Genomic DNA, 19,705 nt, shown 5'->3' on the forward strand with positions numbered 1-19,705 from the left:
TATTGACTTTAAAAACTGGATGACCACTGCACTACATAGAATAACGACCCCTAAAGATGTCCACATCCTCATCCCGGGAACCTGTGAATATATGACCTTCCATGGCAAAAGAAACCCTGCAGATGTGATTAAGGGGAAGGAATTGGAGATGGGAGAGGACTCTGGATTATCCAGGTGGGCCCAGTTTAATCACATGAGTCCTTAAAAACAGAGAGTCTTTCCCAGCTGTGGTCAGAGGGAGGCACGAAGAAGGGTCAGAGAGATGCAACTTGCTGGCACTGAAGACGAAAGGTGTCCAGGAGTCAAGAGATGTGGGTAGCCTCTAAAAGCTGGAAAAGGCAAGGGAATGAATCCTCCCCTGGAGCCTCCAGAAGAGAACCCAGCCCTGCCAACACCTTGATCGCAGCCCAGTAGCATCTGTACGGAACTTCTGAGCTACAGAACTATAAGACAATAAACTTGTATTTTAAGCCCCTAAGTCTGTGCTAATTTATTATAGCAGCAGTAGAAAACCAATACAAACATTTTTTGAAAAATCGCTTCAGAACAGTTAGGTGTTTGACTACTTCCTATCTTAAGACATGCAGAAAAACCATCTTCTAACTAAATACCATGTAATTGTGGGAGGACAATCTGGTGGCTGTAGATTAAAAATAAAGGGACAGTCATCATAATGTATTCTTGTCGAAAGTAACAGACGTCATTCTGATCAAGCCACTAAATCTAACTACCAATTTACAGAAAATATGTGGGACAGAGGGACACATTAAACAATGTGTGTGGATACAAACAGCAATTCTAGATAGTGGGAAACTATAGGGCAAATGCCCTTGTTTTGTCAACAAAGAAACAGCAAAGAAAAAAAGAGTTGGCAAAGGCACCTACCTACTAAAGAAACTTAAGGGGGGCTTCCCTGGTGGCGCAGTGGTTGAGGGCCCGCCTGCCGATGCAGCGGACGCGGGTTCGTGCCCCGGTCTGGGAGGATCCCACATGCCGCGGAGCGGCTGGGCCCGTGAGCCATGGCCGCTGAGCCTGCGCATGCGGAGCCTGTGCTCCGCAACGGGAGAGGCCACGACAGTGAGAGGCCCGCGTACCGCAAAAAAAAAAAAAAAAAAAAGAAAAGAAAAGAAAAGAAACTTAAGGGACACAACAATTACTTGCAATGTACAGACCATATTCAGATCCTGAATTGAACAACCTGAAAAAAACCCATCATGGGACAATCAGGGAAATCAAATATCCAGTCGGTGTTCAGATTAAGAATTGTTAACTTATTAAGGGTAATAATGGCATGGTGGTTATGTTTTTGTTTTTTAAAAACAGTCCTTATCTTTTGCAGACATGCTTTAGAGTTATATTCTGGAATATTCACCAATGAAATTGTACAGTGTCTAGGATTTGCTTCAAAAACAATCCAGGGATGGGTAGGTGGGTAGACATATAGATGAAACGAGATGGGCTATGGGTTGATAATTGCTGAAACAAGTGATGGGTAAGACGGAATCATTATCTTACTTCCTCCACTTTCATGTTTGAAACTGTCAAAAGCAACAAGTTACCAACATTTTAACAAGTAAATAAAACCAAGGAACATTCTTAAGAACTGCAACCTCAGGCCCCCGACTGAGCACATGACAAGAGCCCCAAGGGTTGGGGCTGTGTCTTCTTTTCCTATGGTTTTGCCCAACTGGTTGTACAGAGCAAGTATTTAATAAAGGTGTTTAAACCAAGGAATGACCACAGAAGACCCTCTAGGTCTGTAGAAGGAAGAAATACAGTCTCTGCTACACATATATGGAAGGACTCCTCATTAATACTAGACAGCTCTGAGTTTAGGTAATAGAAAAAGTAGCTGATGCTGTGTTGTCCAGTGCCCAGAGAGGAGGGATGGAAATTCCCACATGTGATATATAGGAGCTCTCCTTGAAGAAGGGGAAGTAGATAAGGTCAAGCTGGGTAAAGATAATCACTATATTGGAAAGACTCTTAGAGCAAGTTCTAGGAACAGATGTTTTTAAGATCTGAGGGGGAAGGAATGTTGGTCTAGGTGACAGCTGCAAGAAAGGTTATCTTGAAAAATCTGTGAGGTTATGATTGCAAGTGTTCAAAGATGAGTTGCTTAGATGTGCCAGGGTACAACGCAGCCCGGCCGGCCACCTTCCCCACCGCTATTTCTATGAAAATACTTAGAGACCTAAGAACACAGAAACCCAGAACTAATGCACAACTTTCTGCTAGAATCTAGAAAGAACGTCTATAGACTACGGCAAGAATAGCTGGAACTAATTAAGAAGCCTGAGCAACAGAGACTTCCTGGGGAGAGGTAGAACAATTCTCCAATGTTTGCCACCCGCCAGCTGACTCAGAAACGGGTCTGTACTGACCAAAAAAGCACCTTCCCTTGTTTTAGCACAGGGATTTTTTTTTTTTTTTTGGGCCGCAACGCACAGCTTACAGGATCTTAGTTCCCCGACCAGGGATTGAACCCCAGGCCCCAGCAGTGGAAGCGCCAGGTCCTCACCCCTGGACCGCCAGGGAAGTCCCTCTCACAGGGATTTTTGAGGTGATCCAGTTATTGTCATCACCTCACCCATCTTCTGCTGAACGTCCCTTTGCGCCTCAAATTATGGCTTAGGGAGCACAGAAGCTGAGGCCGGCTAACTGGCTGTAACGAGGCCTAGCTTCCGGGTCAGGGAAGGAAGGCATTCATTGCCTCGAGTCTAAGCTCTACCAAAAAAACTGTTATTCAGGATGATTTTCCAAGTGTTTTCTAAAGGTCAACGAAAGTACAGAAAGGCTAACAGATTCCACGGGCAAAAGGAAGTCAGAAGCGACGCTTTGTGGTTGTGTATTTTTTTCCAGTGCGGAACCTGGCCAGGAAGCAAAGCCATGGTAACCTCAGCGCATCACCAAGGTTCCTGGGGCAGAGAAAAGACTAATGAGGGTTTCGTGTAAAGATGACTTCCATTTTTGTGTTTATCCCTGAAAAACAGCTTGCTAGGAAATCAAGGGGCGGGGGGGCGGATAGAGCATTTCAAAACACAAAGGGAAGAGTAGAGAAACATCCTGACCTATAATATATGCTGCTTCTCTCCCTCCATTCCTTTACTCCCCCCCCACAAACCCCCAAAGCCAGCCGGCTTCCAAAGGGTGGGCATCTCAGTAAGGGTGCTCTCGGTTTTGGAGACAATACAAACACTTGCACGCGGCGTCCTCTCACACCTAGCCTACAGCAATCTCAATGAGGCACCTCCTCGGGGGCAGGGATACTTTTCCTGACTGAAAAGTTTTTCTTGGTACAAAGCAACCACGCCCAGAAAATTCATTAGTACTGGCTAGTAAGACATTCCTTTCAGGAACCATGAATCCTGAAAAGTAAAATCGGCCTTGTTCTTAATTTCTTCACTTTACTTCCGAAAACGGGTGAAATACGTAGAGTTAGAGTGACGTGGGAGGAACAGGGCTTCCTTCACTAGATACTTTCACTGTGAAAAGGGAGTTCAAAACAGAGTTAGACTTCTGCTTCTAGCCAAGAGGGACTGACAGGGACCAGATTTACTTCTGGCCCCAAACAACTGGAGAACAAAACACAAAACCACAGGCAAAATATACAAAACAACAGTTTCAAGATGCAGACATGAGGAAATGAAGGACAGTGGTCCCTGAGACATGGGAAACAGATGAGAGGAGCTCTCTGCCCCACACCATCGCCTGGAGAGTTCCCAGGCTATGGTGTGGGGAAGGCAGATCCCAGGTAGAGCCCAGCAGTCTCCCCGAATTAAGAATCCAAAACACAGGTCCAGGTGGCTACAGTACGTAGGCCACAGTACCAGAGAGCTGCACAGAGAGAAAATGCTGGAGATTTGCACAGGGTCCGCCCTGAGACTTCAGGTGAGAGTTGATCAGGGCAGATGTGTGAGGAAATTAAGGCTGGGGAAAGAACCACCTGAAAGCCTTAGAAGGAATAACTCTCTGAGCTCACAGGAATTGCACACGTAATTCCTATCCCTACGCACCAGGTCACCTCATAATTCAAAGGGCATCAGAGAGGGTATGCAGAATGGCTCTGGCACAGAAGCGAGGGAAATCACCTCTTGACTGGAGTCTGCAAACATTTTCTATCAAGGGCAAGAGAGCAAGTACTTTAGGCTTTCTGGTTCATATGGTCTCCTGTGCAGCTACCCAACCCTGCCATTGTCACAGGAAAGCATCCATAACTAATAAATGAATGAGCATGGTTGTGTTTCCATAAAACTTTATTTATGGACACTAACCTCTGAATATTATACAGTCTTTACAAGTCATGAAATATTCTTTGACTCTTTTCAACCATTTGAAAATGGAAAAGCCATTTTTACCTTGCTGACCATACAAAAACAGGTGGTGGGCCAGACGTGGCCCATAGGTCATGGTTTGCTGACCCTTACTCTAAAATAAACACTGCTGTGGTCCACCTGACAAAGCAAGACCCAAATAACTGCATCCCAGCCAACAACAACAAAAAAACTCAAGAATATTTTTAGAAAGAAATATCTAGTAGCTGAACAGAGAAAAACTCACATCTGGCTTTCAAATGAATACTTCCTCCATAAGATTAGAAACCAGGCAAGGATGTCTGCTCTCATAATTCCTACATTGTACTGGAGGTTGTAGCAAATGTAATAAGGCAGGAAAGAAAAAAGACATCCAGACTGAAATGAAGAAGTAAAACCACACCAATTAAAAGACAAAGACGGTCAGAGTGGATCGAAAAACAAGAGTCAACTATAGGTGGCCTATAAGAACCTCACTTTAAATATAAAGAAATATATGGATTAAAAGTAAGTGGACGGAGTGGGAGCGAAACCAATGCCTGCCTTCGAGCAGCAGCTGCGCCACGGCCGCCAAGGGCTTCTGTGCCCAGTGTTGCTCCCACCAGTCTACAGCACAGGGCATATCTTTGCAAACCTATTCAAGGGCCTTTCTGGCAAAAAAGAAACGCCTATTCTCATGGCGGGCCTAGATGCTGCAGGAAAGACCACCATCCTGTACAAACTGAAGCTGGGTGAAATCGTGACCACCATTCCCACTACAGGCTTCAACGTGGAAACCGTGGAATACAAGCACATCAGCTTCACTGTGTGGGACGTGGGCAGCCAGGACAAGATCCAGCCTCTGTGTGCCACTGCTTCCAGAACACACAAGGTCTCACCTTTGTGGTTGATAGCAAAGACAGGGAGCGTGTGAATGAGGCCCGAGAGGAGCTTATGAGGATGCTGGCAGAAGACGAGCTCAGGGACACTGTTCTGCTCGTGTTGGCTAACAAACAGGACCTCCCCGATGCCACGAACGCAGCTGAGGTCACGGACAAGCTGGGTCTACACTCTGAGGCACAGGAACTGGTACACTCAGGCCACCTGTGCCACCAGTGGGGATGGGCTCTGTGAGGGACTGGACTGGCTGTCCAATCAGCTCCAGAACCAGAAGTGAGCTGTACTCCTCTCTCCTCCCCTCTCACTCCCTCCTCCTACCCTCGCTTTACTCTCATGTGGCAAATGTGCTCCTGGGGTGTGAGTGCCAGAAGCTGTCTCCATGCTGGTCGGTCACGGTGTGCTTCACCGTGCTGTACATGTGCAGACGCTGCCTGCAACTGGGTTTTCATTTAATCTAAATAGTTTTTGTCTCCAATGAGGCAGTTTCTGGTACTCCTATGCAATATTACTCAGTTTGTTTTTTGTTTTTTAATTGTAAAAAGAAAATCAACCCACTGTTTAGTACTGAGAAGGGATTTTAGGCACACGGGTCATCCAGGGGTCGCTGTTGCAGATGAGCCGGACGCTCCTCCTCTTGGGCTTTAGATCTGTGTTGAGATCCATTTTGGTGGTTGGTTTTTAACCCAAACTCGGTGCATTTTTTATAATAGTTACAAGATAAGGAGGACACTTGAACACACAGAAGGGAGAAATGTGCCTAGTGTAGGTTCTGTAGTAATGGCCTGAGTCCAGTCCACCGGTGGTCTATCTCCTGTTGCGAATGTGAAGTGGGGCAGAACCAGCCATGATCCATTCTGCATGGTCACAGTAAGGTCCCTGTGATTTGCTCCATCTTGGGTCATCCCACACCACATAGCATTTGTGCTCACGTGGCCGCCCAGGAGATGGGCTGGAGGCTGCAGCCACTTCTCTCAGACCCCTTGGAGGAACCCCAGCCTTCCTTGGGTCAGCATGGGCACTTTGGCTGGAACGCTCTGGTTGGAGCAGGAGCCCTGCCGTCTCCTTGCTTGCCTGCTCCGGGCTCTCTGGGGTCCCACCAGCATGAGCACAGGTGGGTCATCCTTGAACCCCAGCCCCTCGGAGCCCCAGTGCTTTCACTCCCTCAGCCTGCAAGGGTCAGATTTGCCATTGAAAATAACCTCTACTTTTGTATTTTGATAAACACTGAAGAAGCTGGAGCTGTTAACCTTTACCTTGGGGAAAACCTCAGAACTGCTTTACTTTGGTGTTGCAGAACCTCTTACTGCTTTCAATACACAATTAGTAATCCACTGTTTTGTATACTTGTTTTCAGTTTTCATTTTGACAAGCAAGCAGTGTAATTACAGCTATTAGAATAAAATCTCTTAACTATTAAAAAAATAAAGGTAAATAGATGGAGAAAGATAAGCCATACTAACAGTCATCAAAAGAAAGCAGGAGTTGCCATATTAATTTCAGACAGAGCAGACTTCAAAGCAAGTAAAGTTATCAGGGTTAAAGAGTATTATGTAATGATAAGGGGGTCAATTCTCCAAAATGACATAACAATCCTTAATGTGTATGCACCTAATAGAGCAAACTACATGAGATGAAAAACTGATAGAGATGCAAGGAGGAAGAGATAAATCCACCATCATAGTTGGAGACTTCTACACCCCTCTGTCAGAAATGGACAGATCTAGCAGGCATAGTTAAACTCAACACCACTATCAATCAGCTGATGTAATGGACATCTACAGACTGTTTTATCCAACAACAGCAGAATACACATTTTTCTCAAGCTCACATGGAACATTCACCAAGATAGACCACATTCTTGGCCATAAAACATACCTTAATAAATTTAAAAGAACAGAAATCATACAGTTCGGCTCTCGGAATACAACGGAATTGAACTAGAAATCAACAACAGAAAGATAGCTGGAAAATTCCCAAATACGTAGACATTAAACAACATTTCTAAATAACACATGATCAAAGAAGTCTCAAAAGAACTTTAAAAATATTTTGAACTAAATGAAAACGAAAACACAACTTATCAAAATTTATGATACAACAAAAGCAGTGCATAGAGGAGAATTTATAGCAGCAAATGCATATATTAGACAAGAAGAAAGATCTAAGATCAATAGTCTAAGTTCCCACCTCAGGAAACTAGAAAAAGGAGAGCAAATTAAATCCAAAATAAGCAGAAGGAAAGAAATATTAAGAATTAGAGCAGAAATCAATGACACTGAAAACAGGAAATCAAGAGAGAAAAAAAAATCAATGAAACCAAAGCTGGTTCTCTGAAAAGATCAGTAAGTTCAATAAGCCCCTGGTCAGGCCAACTATGAAAAAAAAGAAAGGACACAAACAACTAAAATCAGAAATGAAAAAGCAAGCAGAAACACATCATCGTAAACAGCACTGATGTCCACTTTTTCATTTCTGGCAACTTTTAAAAATTAATTTTTATTGGAGTATAGTTGATTTAAAATGATTTCCTGGATACACCAGGAAACTCAGACACCAGCATCTCCACCACTTGTGGGGGCAGTGTTGTGGGGTGGGGGGTGTTTGTCTACAGAGAAGCTCCCTGGAGAATGCAACAGGAACAGTACCATAAAATTTACAGTAAAATAGGAACAGAGGCAGCCAGTTGATTTTGCACAGGTATATGCAAGCACTTCAAACCATCCACTCTTCTCGAACCCTGGCATGCCAACTGTCCATCACAGCACCTTTAAAAGCAGAGGCACAAACATCACAAATGTTTGACCATAGGGCTGTGTGGTTCAGGATTTTATGAGAAAGCCATCTTTAATATACAGGGTTACAAAACATTGCCAGGTTATAGACCTACAGATTTCCTTTTTACACAACAAGTTCAAATGCTGCAACCATGACAAATCAGTGTCATTAAGGCATCCTCATGTCTCCAAAATCATCTCATCAAAATTGTAGCACATCAAAGGAATTTCCCCATCAACCATCAGCTATGACATGTGGTGCTTTTTAGGACACAGATGTATTGTTTACAGCTAATGGGTGAAACCATGGACCAACACGTAGGATTTCAGGATAAACAAGAAAAATCACATGATCATATCACCAGATGCAGAAAACATATCAGACAAAATCCAACGTCCCTTACTAATAAAAACTCTCAGTAAACTAGGAATAGAGAGGAAGCTCCTCAACTTCATACCTACAAAACGCCCACAGCTGGACTTCCCTGGTGGCGCAGTGGTTAAGAATCTGCCTACCAATGCAGGGGACATGGGTTCGAGCCCTGGTCCGGGAAGATCTCACATGCCGTGGAGCAACTAAGCCCATGCACCACAACTACTGAGCCTGCACTCTAGAGCCTGTGAGCCATGACTACTGAGCCCTCGTGCCACAACTACTGAAGCCCACGTGCCTAGAGCGCATGCTCCGCAACAAGAGGAGCTACCGCAATAAGAAGCCCACGTACTGCAACAAAGAGTAGCCCCGACTCGCCACAACTAGAGAAAGCCCGATCACAGCAACGAAGATGCAATGCAGCCAAAAACAAAAACAAAAACCCCCACAGCTAACAACATACTTAATGATGTGAAACTCAAAGCTTTCCCACTAAGGTCAGGTAAAAGACAAGGATGTCCCTTCTCGCCACTTCTTTCCAGCCTTGTACTAGAAGTTCTAGCTAATGCAATCCGAAAAGAAAAGGCATACAGATTGGGAAGAAAAGAAAACTTCATTTGCAGGTTATATGATCACCTAAGTAAAAAATGCAAAAGAACTGACAAAAAATCTCCAGGAACTAAAAAGCCATTATAGCAAGGTTGCAGGATACAAGGTTAATATACAAAAGTCAATCTCTTCCCTACATACCAGCAACGAATGGGTGGAATTTGAAATTAAAAACACAATACAACTTACATTAGCACTCCCAAAAGTGAGATACTTAGGTATAAATCAAACAAAATATGTACAAGATCTAAATGAAAAAAACTACAAAACTGATGAATGGAAGCAAAGAACTAGATAAATGGAGAAATATTCCATATTCATACATAGAAAGACTCAATATTGTCAAGGTATCAGTTCTTCCCAACTTGACCTATAGACTCAACACAATTTCAATCAAAATCCCAGCAAGTTATTTTGTGTGTATCAACTGATCCTAAAATTTATATGGAGAGGCAAAAGACCCAGAAGAGCTTACACAATATTGAAGGAGAAGAACAAAGTTAGAAGACTGACACTACTCAACTTCAAGATTTACTATAAAGCTATAGTAATCAAAACAGTGTGGTACTGGTCAATGGAACAGAACAGAGAGCCGAGAAACAGACCCTTATAAATACAGTCAACAATCTTTGATAAAACAGCAAAGAAAACACAACAAAGTAAAGACAGTCAACAAATGTTGCTGGAACAACTGGACATTCACATGCGAAAAAATGAATCTAGACCCTACATTCTTGACAAAAATTCAAAATAATCATAAGTCTAAAAGTAAAACAAAGCTATAAAATTACTAGAAGATCACATAGGAGAGAACCTAGATGACCTTGAGTATGGCAACGACTTTTTTTCTTATCACTTCATTCCTTCTTCATGCTCTTTTATGTAGAAAGTTTCTAATCTATATTATTTTCCTTCTCTCTAAATAACCTTTAAACCATTTTTGCAAGGCAGATCTACTAGCAAATTGCCTCAATTTTCATTTGTCTAAGAAAGTATTTCTCCTTCAGTTTTGAGGGATAATTTCACAAGGTACAGAATTCTAGATTGATGAGATTGTTTGTTTTGGAGGGGTTTTTTTGGCAACACTTTAAAGATTGCACTCCACTTTCTTGCTTGCATGGTTTCTGAGAAGTCAGATGTCATCTTTACATTTGTTCTTCTAGAAGTGAGGGGTTCTTTTTTGTTTTGTGTTGTTTTACTTCTAGATTCTTTTGGATTTTTTTTATCTTTGTGATTTTCTGTACTTTGAAAATGACATGCCTAGGTGTAAATGTTTTGGTATTTATCCTGCTTGGTGTTCTCTGAGCTTCCTAACTCTGTGGTTTGGTGTCTGTCATTAACCTGGGGGAAATTCTCAGCCACTGTTTCAAATATTTTTTCTGTTTTTTCCTCTTTTTTCTCCTTCTGGTATTCCCATTACACATCTACTACACCTTTTGCAGTTGTCCCAATGTTCTTGGATATTTTGTTCTGTTTTATATCAATCTTTGTTCTTATTGCTTTTCACTTTTTGAGGTTTCTATTGAGATATCCTCAAGCTCAGAGATTCTTTCCTCAGCCATGTCTAGTCTACTAATAAGGCCATCAAAGGCATTCTTCATTTCTGTTACAGTGTTTCTGACCTCTAGCATTTCTTTTTGGCTCCTCCTCTCTGCTTCCATTGCCCATCTGTTCTTCAATGCTATCTACTTTATCTATTAGAATCCTGAGCATGTTAATCATTGTTTTAAATTCCTGGTCTGATAATTCCAACATCCCTGGCATGTCTGGATCTGATGCTTGCTGTCTCCTCAAATTATGTTTTTTTGCCTTTTGGTGTGCCTTGTAATTTCTTCTTATTAGACAGGATGTATGTGGTAAAATGTACTGCTGTAAAAAGACTTTTAGTAAAAGGTGGTGGTAAAGTGTGGGCATTAAGGGAGTGTTCTACAGTCCTATCATTAGGTCCCAGTCTTTAGTGAGTCTATGTCTCTGGGCTGTGAACGTCACAAGGGTTTCAAAGTTTTTTCCTCCCCTTGCCACTTAGGTGGGACAGGATGGCTAGTGGGCTAGAGAGTTCGGCATTTCCTTTCCCCCAAGTCAGTTAGACTGATATAATTTAGCAAGTTAGGTCCTAGTTAAGTAGTTTCTCCTGAGGATGAAATCTTGTTAAGAACAGAGTGCTCTAGCATATTCCAAAATGGTTCCTTTTCCCTCTCTCCACCAGAAACAGGAGGGGATTTTTCTCTGGTATTTACTGTGAGAACCTGGTAGAGCTCCTAGAGGTGAATCTCACACAATTGTGAGGACCCCACTATGACTGGGTCCCCTGGAGTTTTTAATTCTCAGATTTGTCCACACTGAGCCTCCAGCCACTCATCAATGACAGTTCAGCTTTTCCTACCCAACTGGTTCCCACACTGGCTTCTGCTCAGAAGTCTCTGCTCCAGTAAGCTGTGACTCCCTGTATTCTCCTGTCTCTCCAATCTTGCAGGAAGTGAGTTGCCCTGTGCCCTCCTCTCTTACAGATCCAAGAAGAGTTGGTGACTTTTTCAGTCTGTTCAGATTATATTACTGATCGTTAGCATGGAGTGGTGACTTCCAAGGTCCTTACAGGCAGAACAGGAAACGAGAAGTCTGGCAATGACTTTTAGATACAAAACCAAAGGTACAATCCATGAAAGAAATAATTGATAAGCTGGACTCCATTAAAATTAAATTCTGCTCTGTGAAAGATACTATCAAGGAAATGAGAAGACAAATCATAGACTGGGAGAAAATATTTGCAAGAAACATCTAATAAAGGACTGTTACCTAAAATATACAAAGAACTCTTAATGGACCAAAGGTCTTAACAGATACCTCACCAAAGACAAATACAGGGCTTCCCTGGTGGCGCGGTGGTTGAGAGTCCGCCTGCCGATGCAGGGGACACGGGTTCGTGCCCCTGTCTGGGAAGATCCCACATGCCGCGGAGCGGCTGGGCCCGTGAGCCATGGCCGCTGAGCCTGCGCGTCCAGAGCCTGTGCTCCGCAACAGGAGAGGCCACAACCGTGAGAGGCCCGCATACCGCAAAAAAACGAAAAACAAAAAAACACATACAGATGGCAAATAAGCATATGAAAGATGCTCCACACCATAAGTCATGAGGGAAATGCAAATTAAAGCAAGAGATACCACTACACGTCTATTAGAATGACCAAACCCTGGAAACTGACAACATCAAATGCTGGCAAGGATGCAGAGCAATAGGAACTCTCAATTCATCACTGGTGGGGATGCAAAGTGGTACAGTCACTTTCGAAGACAATTTGGTGGTTTCTTACAACACTAAACATTCTTACCACGTGATCTAGCAATTGCACTCCTTGGTATTTATCCAAAGAGTTGGTAAATTACATGTACACAAGAACCTGCACACAGATGTTTATAGCAGCTTTTTCATAATTGCCCAAATATGGAAACAATCAAGATGTCTTTCAGAAGGTGAATGGATAAACAAACTTGGTCCAAGCGGAGAGTGGAATATTATTCAGTGCTAAAAAGAAGTTGGCTATCAAGCCTTGAAAAGGCATGGAGGAACCTTAAGCACATACTAAGTGAAAGAAGCCAATCTGAAGTCGACATACTGTATTATTTTAACTACTGACATTCTGGAAAAGGCAAAACAATGGAGATGGTAAAAAGATCACAGGCTGACAAGGGTTGAGGGAGGAGGGAGAGATAAACAGGCAGGGCACAGAAGATTTTTAGGGAAGTGGAAATACTCTGTATGATATTGTAATGAAGGATGTGTCATTTTATATTTGTCCAAACCATAGAATGCACAACACCAAAAATGAACCCTAAAATAAACTACGGACTTTGGGTGATTAGGATATCAATGTAGGTTAATTCATCATAACAAATATACCATTCTGGTGGTTGATAATGGAGGAAGACTATGCATGTGTGGGGAAAGGGGTTATATGGGAACTCTCTGTACCCTCCTCTAAATTTTGCTGTGTACTTAAAACTGCTCTTAAAAAAAGCCTTTAAAAAAGTAAAACTGTCTTTATCCACAGATGGCACTGACCATTGTATAGAAAGTCCTATAGATTCTACCCAAAAGCTGTTAATAAATTAGTGAGTTTATTAGCAAGGCTGCATGATCCAAGGTCAGTATACAAAAAATCAATTGTATTTTTATACTAGCCACAATCAGAAGTAGAAATTTATAAATGCCATTAATAAGAACAAAAAAATATGAACTACTTAGGGATAAATCTGATAAAAGATGTATAAGATGTACAGTGAAAACCACAAAGCACTGCTGAGAAAAATTAAAGAACTAAATAAATGGAGAGATATGCCATATTCATGGATCAGAAGACTCAATATTGTTAAGATGTCAATTCTCCCCAAATTAAAGATGCAGTGTAATCCCAATCAAAAGCCCACGAGGCTTTTTTGTAGAAATTGAAAGCAGATTCTGAAATTCATATGGAAATGCAAAAGATCTAGAATAGCCAGTCACATTTTGAAAAAGAACAAAGTTGGAAGACTTATACTACCTGACTTAAAGACTTGTGGCAAAGATACAATAATGGAGACAGTGTGGCACTGATGTAAAGATAAACAAATGGACAAATGGAACAGAACGGAAAGTCCAGAAATAGGCCCAGACCATATACGGTCAATTGATATCCAAGAAGAGTAAAGTAATTCAGCAGAGAAAGGATGCTCTTTTCTTTCAAATGGTGCTGGAACAAATAAATATGCAAATGAAAAAAAAAAGAAATGCATTTCATCTTGCTATATTAAAAAAAAATCAATTCAACGTAGACCATACACCTATTGTAAAACCTAAAACTATAAAATTCCTAGGAAAAAAAAGGCAGTAAATCTTTGTGGCTTTAGGTAGTCAAAGATTTCTAATTGGACTTCATTAAAATTAAGAACCTCTGCTCTTTAAAGGACATTGTTAAGAAAACCAAAAATATAAGCCACAGATGGGGAGAAAATATTTCTGAAACATAAATATCTGACATACAAAAGGATATGTTTTATAAAATTCTTAAAACTCAATAACAAAAGATGAACAACCCAATTAAAAACAGGTAAACAATCTGAACACACACTTCATCGAAGACGACACGCTGATGACAAATAAGCACGTGCAAAGATTGTCATTGGGGAAATACATAGTAAACCACGATGAAATGCAACTACACACCTACTTGATGCCTCAAACTAAAAAGACTTTCTATAACACTCTTTGGCGAGGATCTGAAGCAACTGGGACACAAATTCTTCTGGTGGCGATGTAAAATTGTACAACCACTTTTGAAATGAGTCTGGCAGTGTCTTTAACAGTTAAACATAATGAGGATATATGTATATGTATAGCTGATTCACTTTGTTATAAAAGCAGAAACTAACACACCATTGTAAAGCAATTATACCCCAATAAAGATGTTTAAAATAAAGTTAAACATACGCCTCAGTCATTCATGAAAATGTATGTCCATACAAAGACTTGCACATGAATGTTCATGGCAGTTTTATTTGTATAATACAAAATACGCGTCAACAGGTGAACGGATGTGCAGACTGTGGTCAGTTTATGCAAGGGAATACTATTCTGTAATGTAAGAGAATGAAATACTAATCCATGGAACAATGCGGATGAACCTTAAAATAGTTACACTGAGATAGAGGCCAGACCCCACCCCATCCCCAACAAAAGAGCACATACTGTATGATTCCATTTATACAGAAAAATAAAAAAAACTAAGTTATAGCAACAGAAAGCAGATCAGCAGCTATCTGGGGATGTGGGAGGGACGACAGTAAGATTTACAGACAGACATGAAGAAAACTGTCAAGAGTAATGATTATGTTTATTACTTGGATTGTACTCATGGTTTCACAGGTGTATACACGTATCAAAACTTACTAAAGCATACACTTTACATATGTGCTATTTACGATGTCAACCACACCTCCATAAAGTTGTTTTTAACAAAGTAGAACATCTGTAACACTGACATGAAAAATGTCTATCACACGTATTAAATTTTTTAAACAGCTGTGGAATTATCTATATCATGATCTCATTTATGTAAAATATATGTGTGCTTACACTGAATATACAGTATATATGTATAGAAAAAAGCCTGAGGAAATATATTGTTAATCTGTTTACAGTTTGAGATCGGAGAAACAATAGATACAGCTTTTCATCTTCTATATCCCTATATTGTTTGAACTTTGTATAACAAATAGGCGTTACTTCTGAAATTAACTAACAACGAGAAGAAATTAGCAGTTTTAAAAGCCACTGGGCCAGATGAACTTGAAGGTAAAAGCCAAAACCACTTCTTTGTACAGCAGAAACTAAGAACGTTGTAAAGCAACCATACTCCAATAAAAAAGTAAAAAATAAAACAAATTGACTTATATGTGAAAAAAAATGGAGTTTTTTTCTTTGGAGAATGATCCCCAATCGTGGAGAACAGGGAGGGGGAACATGCCTCAGAGTCACCTGGACTGATCAGACTCAGAACTGCTCTGTCCTCCCAGGAGAGAATCCCTACTTCCGTGAGCTACCTGGATGGACAACAGCGTTTGTCTAATCTTCAGGTACCCTGAGGCACAAAAGCGCCAAGAGCAACAGTTTTACCTCCGATTTTCAGTGGGTATGAGGGATATCCCCAAGGCTATGGTAACAAATCTAACAGTGTTTCTGAGCCCTTGGGGTATTTAGTACCTTGGATAATTTTCTGCTGCTGTTCCCGGATTTCATCAAAACCCAAGCCTCTGGTCTCCTCCGGCTCCTCGAAGAGCCACGGGTTGGGTCCTCCTCGCTTGGCCCCTCCAGTCATCAGGCTGGACCTGAGAACAAGATTACAGGCGTTACATAACTCGAAAAACATAGCTCTGCTGCAAATCACTCCCACGAGTGCCGAGGGGGCTAGCGTCGCCTGCTTTGAAAATTCAATTCGACTGCAATTTATTGCATGCTTAGTTTATGTCGGCAACTGTGTTCAGTGCTGGAAGAGATACGCAGATAAATAAGGCCCAAGCCTGGTCCCCAGGAGAATTACAGCCTGTAAAGGAGACTGTGGCAGCGCATAATAGTTTTACTAATCCTCCATGAGACATCTGAGTCAATAATCATAAATGAAGGTCTTAAATTTCAAAACACAAGGCCAAATGGAAGTGGCCTTTCTATTAGGACAAAGTCTGTCTCACAGGTGGCACCAAAGGCACAAATATTATTTCTCGAGAAGATATAATGTTGCCCCTACAGGTTACAGCATTGAAAATGACCACTTACTTTCTTATTTCGTATTTGGCTGCTCAGATAGAAACACATGCAGGGTTTCAAAACCAGGTCTATGAATATAGCATAGCATTTATAACAGAAATTCTGAATTCTCCATCCTAATCTTGACTCCCTCTCGTAACCGATACGCTCCTTCTGCACGAGGCATATTGGGCTCCTTGCTGGCCCAGGAACACAGAACACACACTTCTGGCCTCAGTCCCATGTTCACAGGATCCTTCTCACTCCAGGTAGCTCCCCTTCTGCCTCCACCTACCCACATTCTGTGCAAACTGTGAGGAGCATCTTGTGGATGAAACCATATCCGACCATTTCTACCCAGGCGGGAACAGCCACTCACTCTATAGTATGACTCATAGGATTTTTAAAATGATGGTAATGAGGGGCTTCCCTGGTGGCGCAGTGGTTAAGAATCCGCCTGCCAATGCAGGGGACACGGGTTCGAGCCCTGGTCCAGGATCCCACATGTCGCGGAGCAACTAAGCCCGTGCGCCACAACTACTGAGCCTTGCTCTAGAGCCCGCGAGCCACAACTACTGAAGCCCGCATGCCTAAAGCCCGTGCTCCGCAACAAGAGAAGCCACCGCAATGAGAAGCCCGCGCACCGCACCGAAAAGTAGCCCCCGCTCGCCACACCTAGAGAGCCTGTGAGCAGCAACAAAGACGCAAAGCAGCCAAATATAAAAAAAAAAAAAAAAAAAAAAAAAAAGAGAATGGACCGTGCTCACCAGATCCACTTCTTGACCCTTGGGGTTCACTCTTCAGCCCCCGTGATCCAACTTCTACCCCATCACACCGCTGAGGCTTTTCTCAACCATAACCTCCTTACTGCCAAAACCTCGTGCCAGTTCTCACTTCCCCCGTCCTCCAGGCCTCACTGGCCACTGCTGACCTTCTTCCGGTATCCAGGAAACCCTTCCTCCCTCGGCTCCTTCCATCCCACTCTCTCCCACGGGCAGGTCCTTCTCTGTAACGTGCAGGTACCTCTTCTTCCATCTGCCCTTTAAATAGAAGTGTGCCTCAGGGATTCTAGTTAGATCTTCTCTTCTTGCTATGCTGTCTCTCCCTGGGCAGTTTTATCTGTGGTCTCAGGCGGTAAGGACAGATGCCAGCAGTGCTTACACCATTTTTACTCCCCAATATGAATGAAACAGGCCACATTCTCTTGAGTCACCATGGTGGCGGATGCTCACCTGGGGGCTCCCGCCCCGGCAGGGCACTATCAGAAATCTGACGGTGGGGGAGGAACGGCGTACAAATAGTTAAAAAGAAACCCCACATATCACAATCCAGGGGAGGCAGGTCCTCCCACCCCTCATCCTGATTGAAAAATCACTGACTTTCAAATTTCTCTACCCACACCATCTCCCTACAGGCTCTTCTATCTACATTTATGGATTTTCCGTTAGGACTCTCCAGCTGGGAACTCCACTCCAAATTCAACACACCCAAAATCAAATTCACAACTTTCACCTCATAAGCTGTTTCTTCTCCTATCCTCTCTAGCGGCATCACTGTATTCCCAAGTCATCCAACCCCCCCTCACCTCCACCCCCCGGCCACATCTCATCAATTCCCAAGACCTCCCTTGGAGCTGGTTCTCAAGTCCATGTCCTATTTCATCATCTCTCATGTAGAAGGCTCATAGTCTCCAACCGGTCTCCTTGTTCCCAGTCACCCCGATTCAAATCCCCTTACACTCTGCTGCCAGAACGATCTTTCTAGACCAGAGATCTCCCCTATTTTAAAACTGTCACGACTCCCTAGAAGCTACAGGTCAAACTGAAGCTTTACAACATGGCCCCAGTGATCTCTGCAACGTCATCTCCCGACACCCCCTTCCATAACCCTACTCTTCCTTCAGCCTTAAGACTCTTACCACGTCTCAGACAAAGGCACAAACTTTCACACTCTCATGTTTTTGTATGAGTCTGGAGGGTCCCCACCCCCACACCCCTTTGTCCATCTGGCAAAATTCTATTCATCCCCCAAGGCTCAACTCAAATGTCACTTCTGCTGTTTAGTCTTTCCCGATTCCCGTCCCCACCCCCTCTTCCCTTAAATCCATCACTCCTGGTGCTCTCACGGCACTTCGTGCAAAACCTCCAACGTGGCATTTATCAAGCAGGATTGTAGTTAGTTATTTACTCACCTGTCTCCCTTCCTAAATTATGAGCTCTGGAAGGAAAGAGACCACATGACAGTCATGTTTATATCCCTAGGACCAGAAAGACAGTTCCTCTGAGTATGCTGGAGAAGCATTCAGTACGTGTTTATGAAACAGAACTAAGAAAACCACTGAGCTTTTTAAGCGAGAGACAAAATGAGAGGGATATTTAACATTTATTTTGAGATTAAAAGAAAAAAAAGGCAAAAGAAATCTTAACTGCTACCTGCCTTCAAGGGTTTAGCAGCAAAGACTGACGTTGTTCGAGCAGATGGAGAGAATTTTAACTTGAACGGGAATTCTGTCACTAAAACACCTTGCAGCTCAAGCTCACTTTTGGAAGGACAATGAAGGAGTGTTTCTCCTTTGAAAAGTCAGTTAAAGAAAGGAAATGCTAAATACTATGCTTCTGAGGTTAGGGTAGACTTGAAATGTTTTTAAAAATAAATCCATCATTTTTACCCATATTTTCAAGATGGAACTTATCTAATAAAATGGAACTTATCAAATAAATGTCACATTACTAAACAGGTTAGATATCTGTCTTAAGATTTTACCAAAAAGTTTTAGTCTCTTCTGACACTGTAAAAATATTTCATTTTTATCCTCAAAAGAAAGTGATACACATTATTTATGACAATATGGGGGGGTTGCAGTTAATCCATGTTTTTCTGCTGACAAATGTAGTTGAAACTTGTTAGAGTTCACAGGGAGGGTGTTCTTATCAACCGAATACAGAATTGAAAAAGCAGTGAATTCCAAGAAGCAGCTTTTCTTAGCATTTCCAAAAGATGTCAAAGTGACCATAAAAATGTTTGTTTTGTCTGAAAAAACATCGGTGTTTGAGTATTCACAGGCCACAGAGAGGTTTGCAGTCAGGACTAGAGATGATATTTCTAGGGTGTCAGTGAGTTGAATCGAGTCTACAGAGCTTTGTAACTAGACTTGCCTGTAGATGTGAAAATGCTACTATGGTCTGAAAGGGTGATTTCCCTTCTCAAAGCTTTCTCAGCTAGTTTCTTTCCATGAATATAAAGATGCACAGAGGCTCAAATTTCAATCAGAAATAGTTTCCTTTGACATACATTCTTTAAAGGCAAAATCTGGCAACAATATCCAGGCTGGCTTACACTGAGGAGAGGCCGCAGTCAGGGAGGTAGACCAGAAGGCTAGTGCAATTTAGGCAGAAGGGGATGGGGGTCTGGATGAGGGAAATGCAAAGATGGAATGGCAGGGAAGGGACAATTCACCCAGCAATTCAAAGGAAAGCTCCACAAGTGC

General features: G+C 42.3%; 1 protein-coding gene and 1 pseudogene across 3 annotated transcripts in view; one reads left to right on the plus strand and one right to left on the minus strand.

Annotated features, from left to right (window-relative positions):
- STX8 (syntaxin 8) overlaps window positions 1-19,705 on the minus strand; it is a 241,486-nt gene that overhangs the window by 180,507 nt on the left and 41,274 nt on the right. For both annotated transcript variants that reach the window (XM_082860318.1, XM_082860317.1), the window contains one exon: window positions 15,679-15,803. In XM_082860318.1, coding sequence (XP_082716444.1) covers window positions 15,679-15,803 — 125 coding nt within the window. The remainder of the gene's footprint in view (window positions 1-15,678; window positions 15,804-19,705) is intronic.
- Window positions 4,849-5,469, plus strand: LOC309975572 (ADP-ribosylation factor 1-like; annotated as a pseudogene). Its single transcript has one exon. The product of its transcript is annotated as an ADP-ribosylation factor 1-like (transcript).

Source organism: Leucopleurus acutus (assembly GCF_964270905.1).
Source record: "Leucopleurus acutus genome assembly, chromosome: 19".
NCBI lineage: Eukaryota > Metazoa > Chordata > Mammalia > Artiodactyla > Delphinidae > Leucopleurus > Leucopleurus acutus.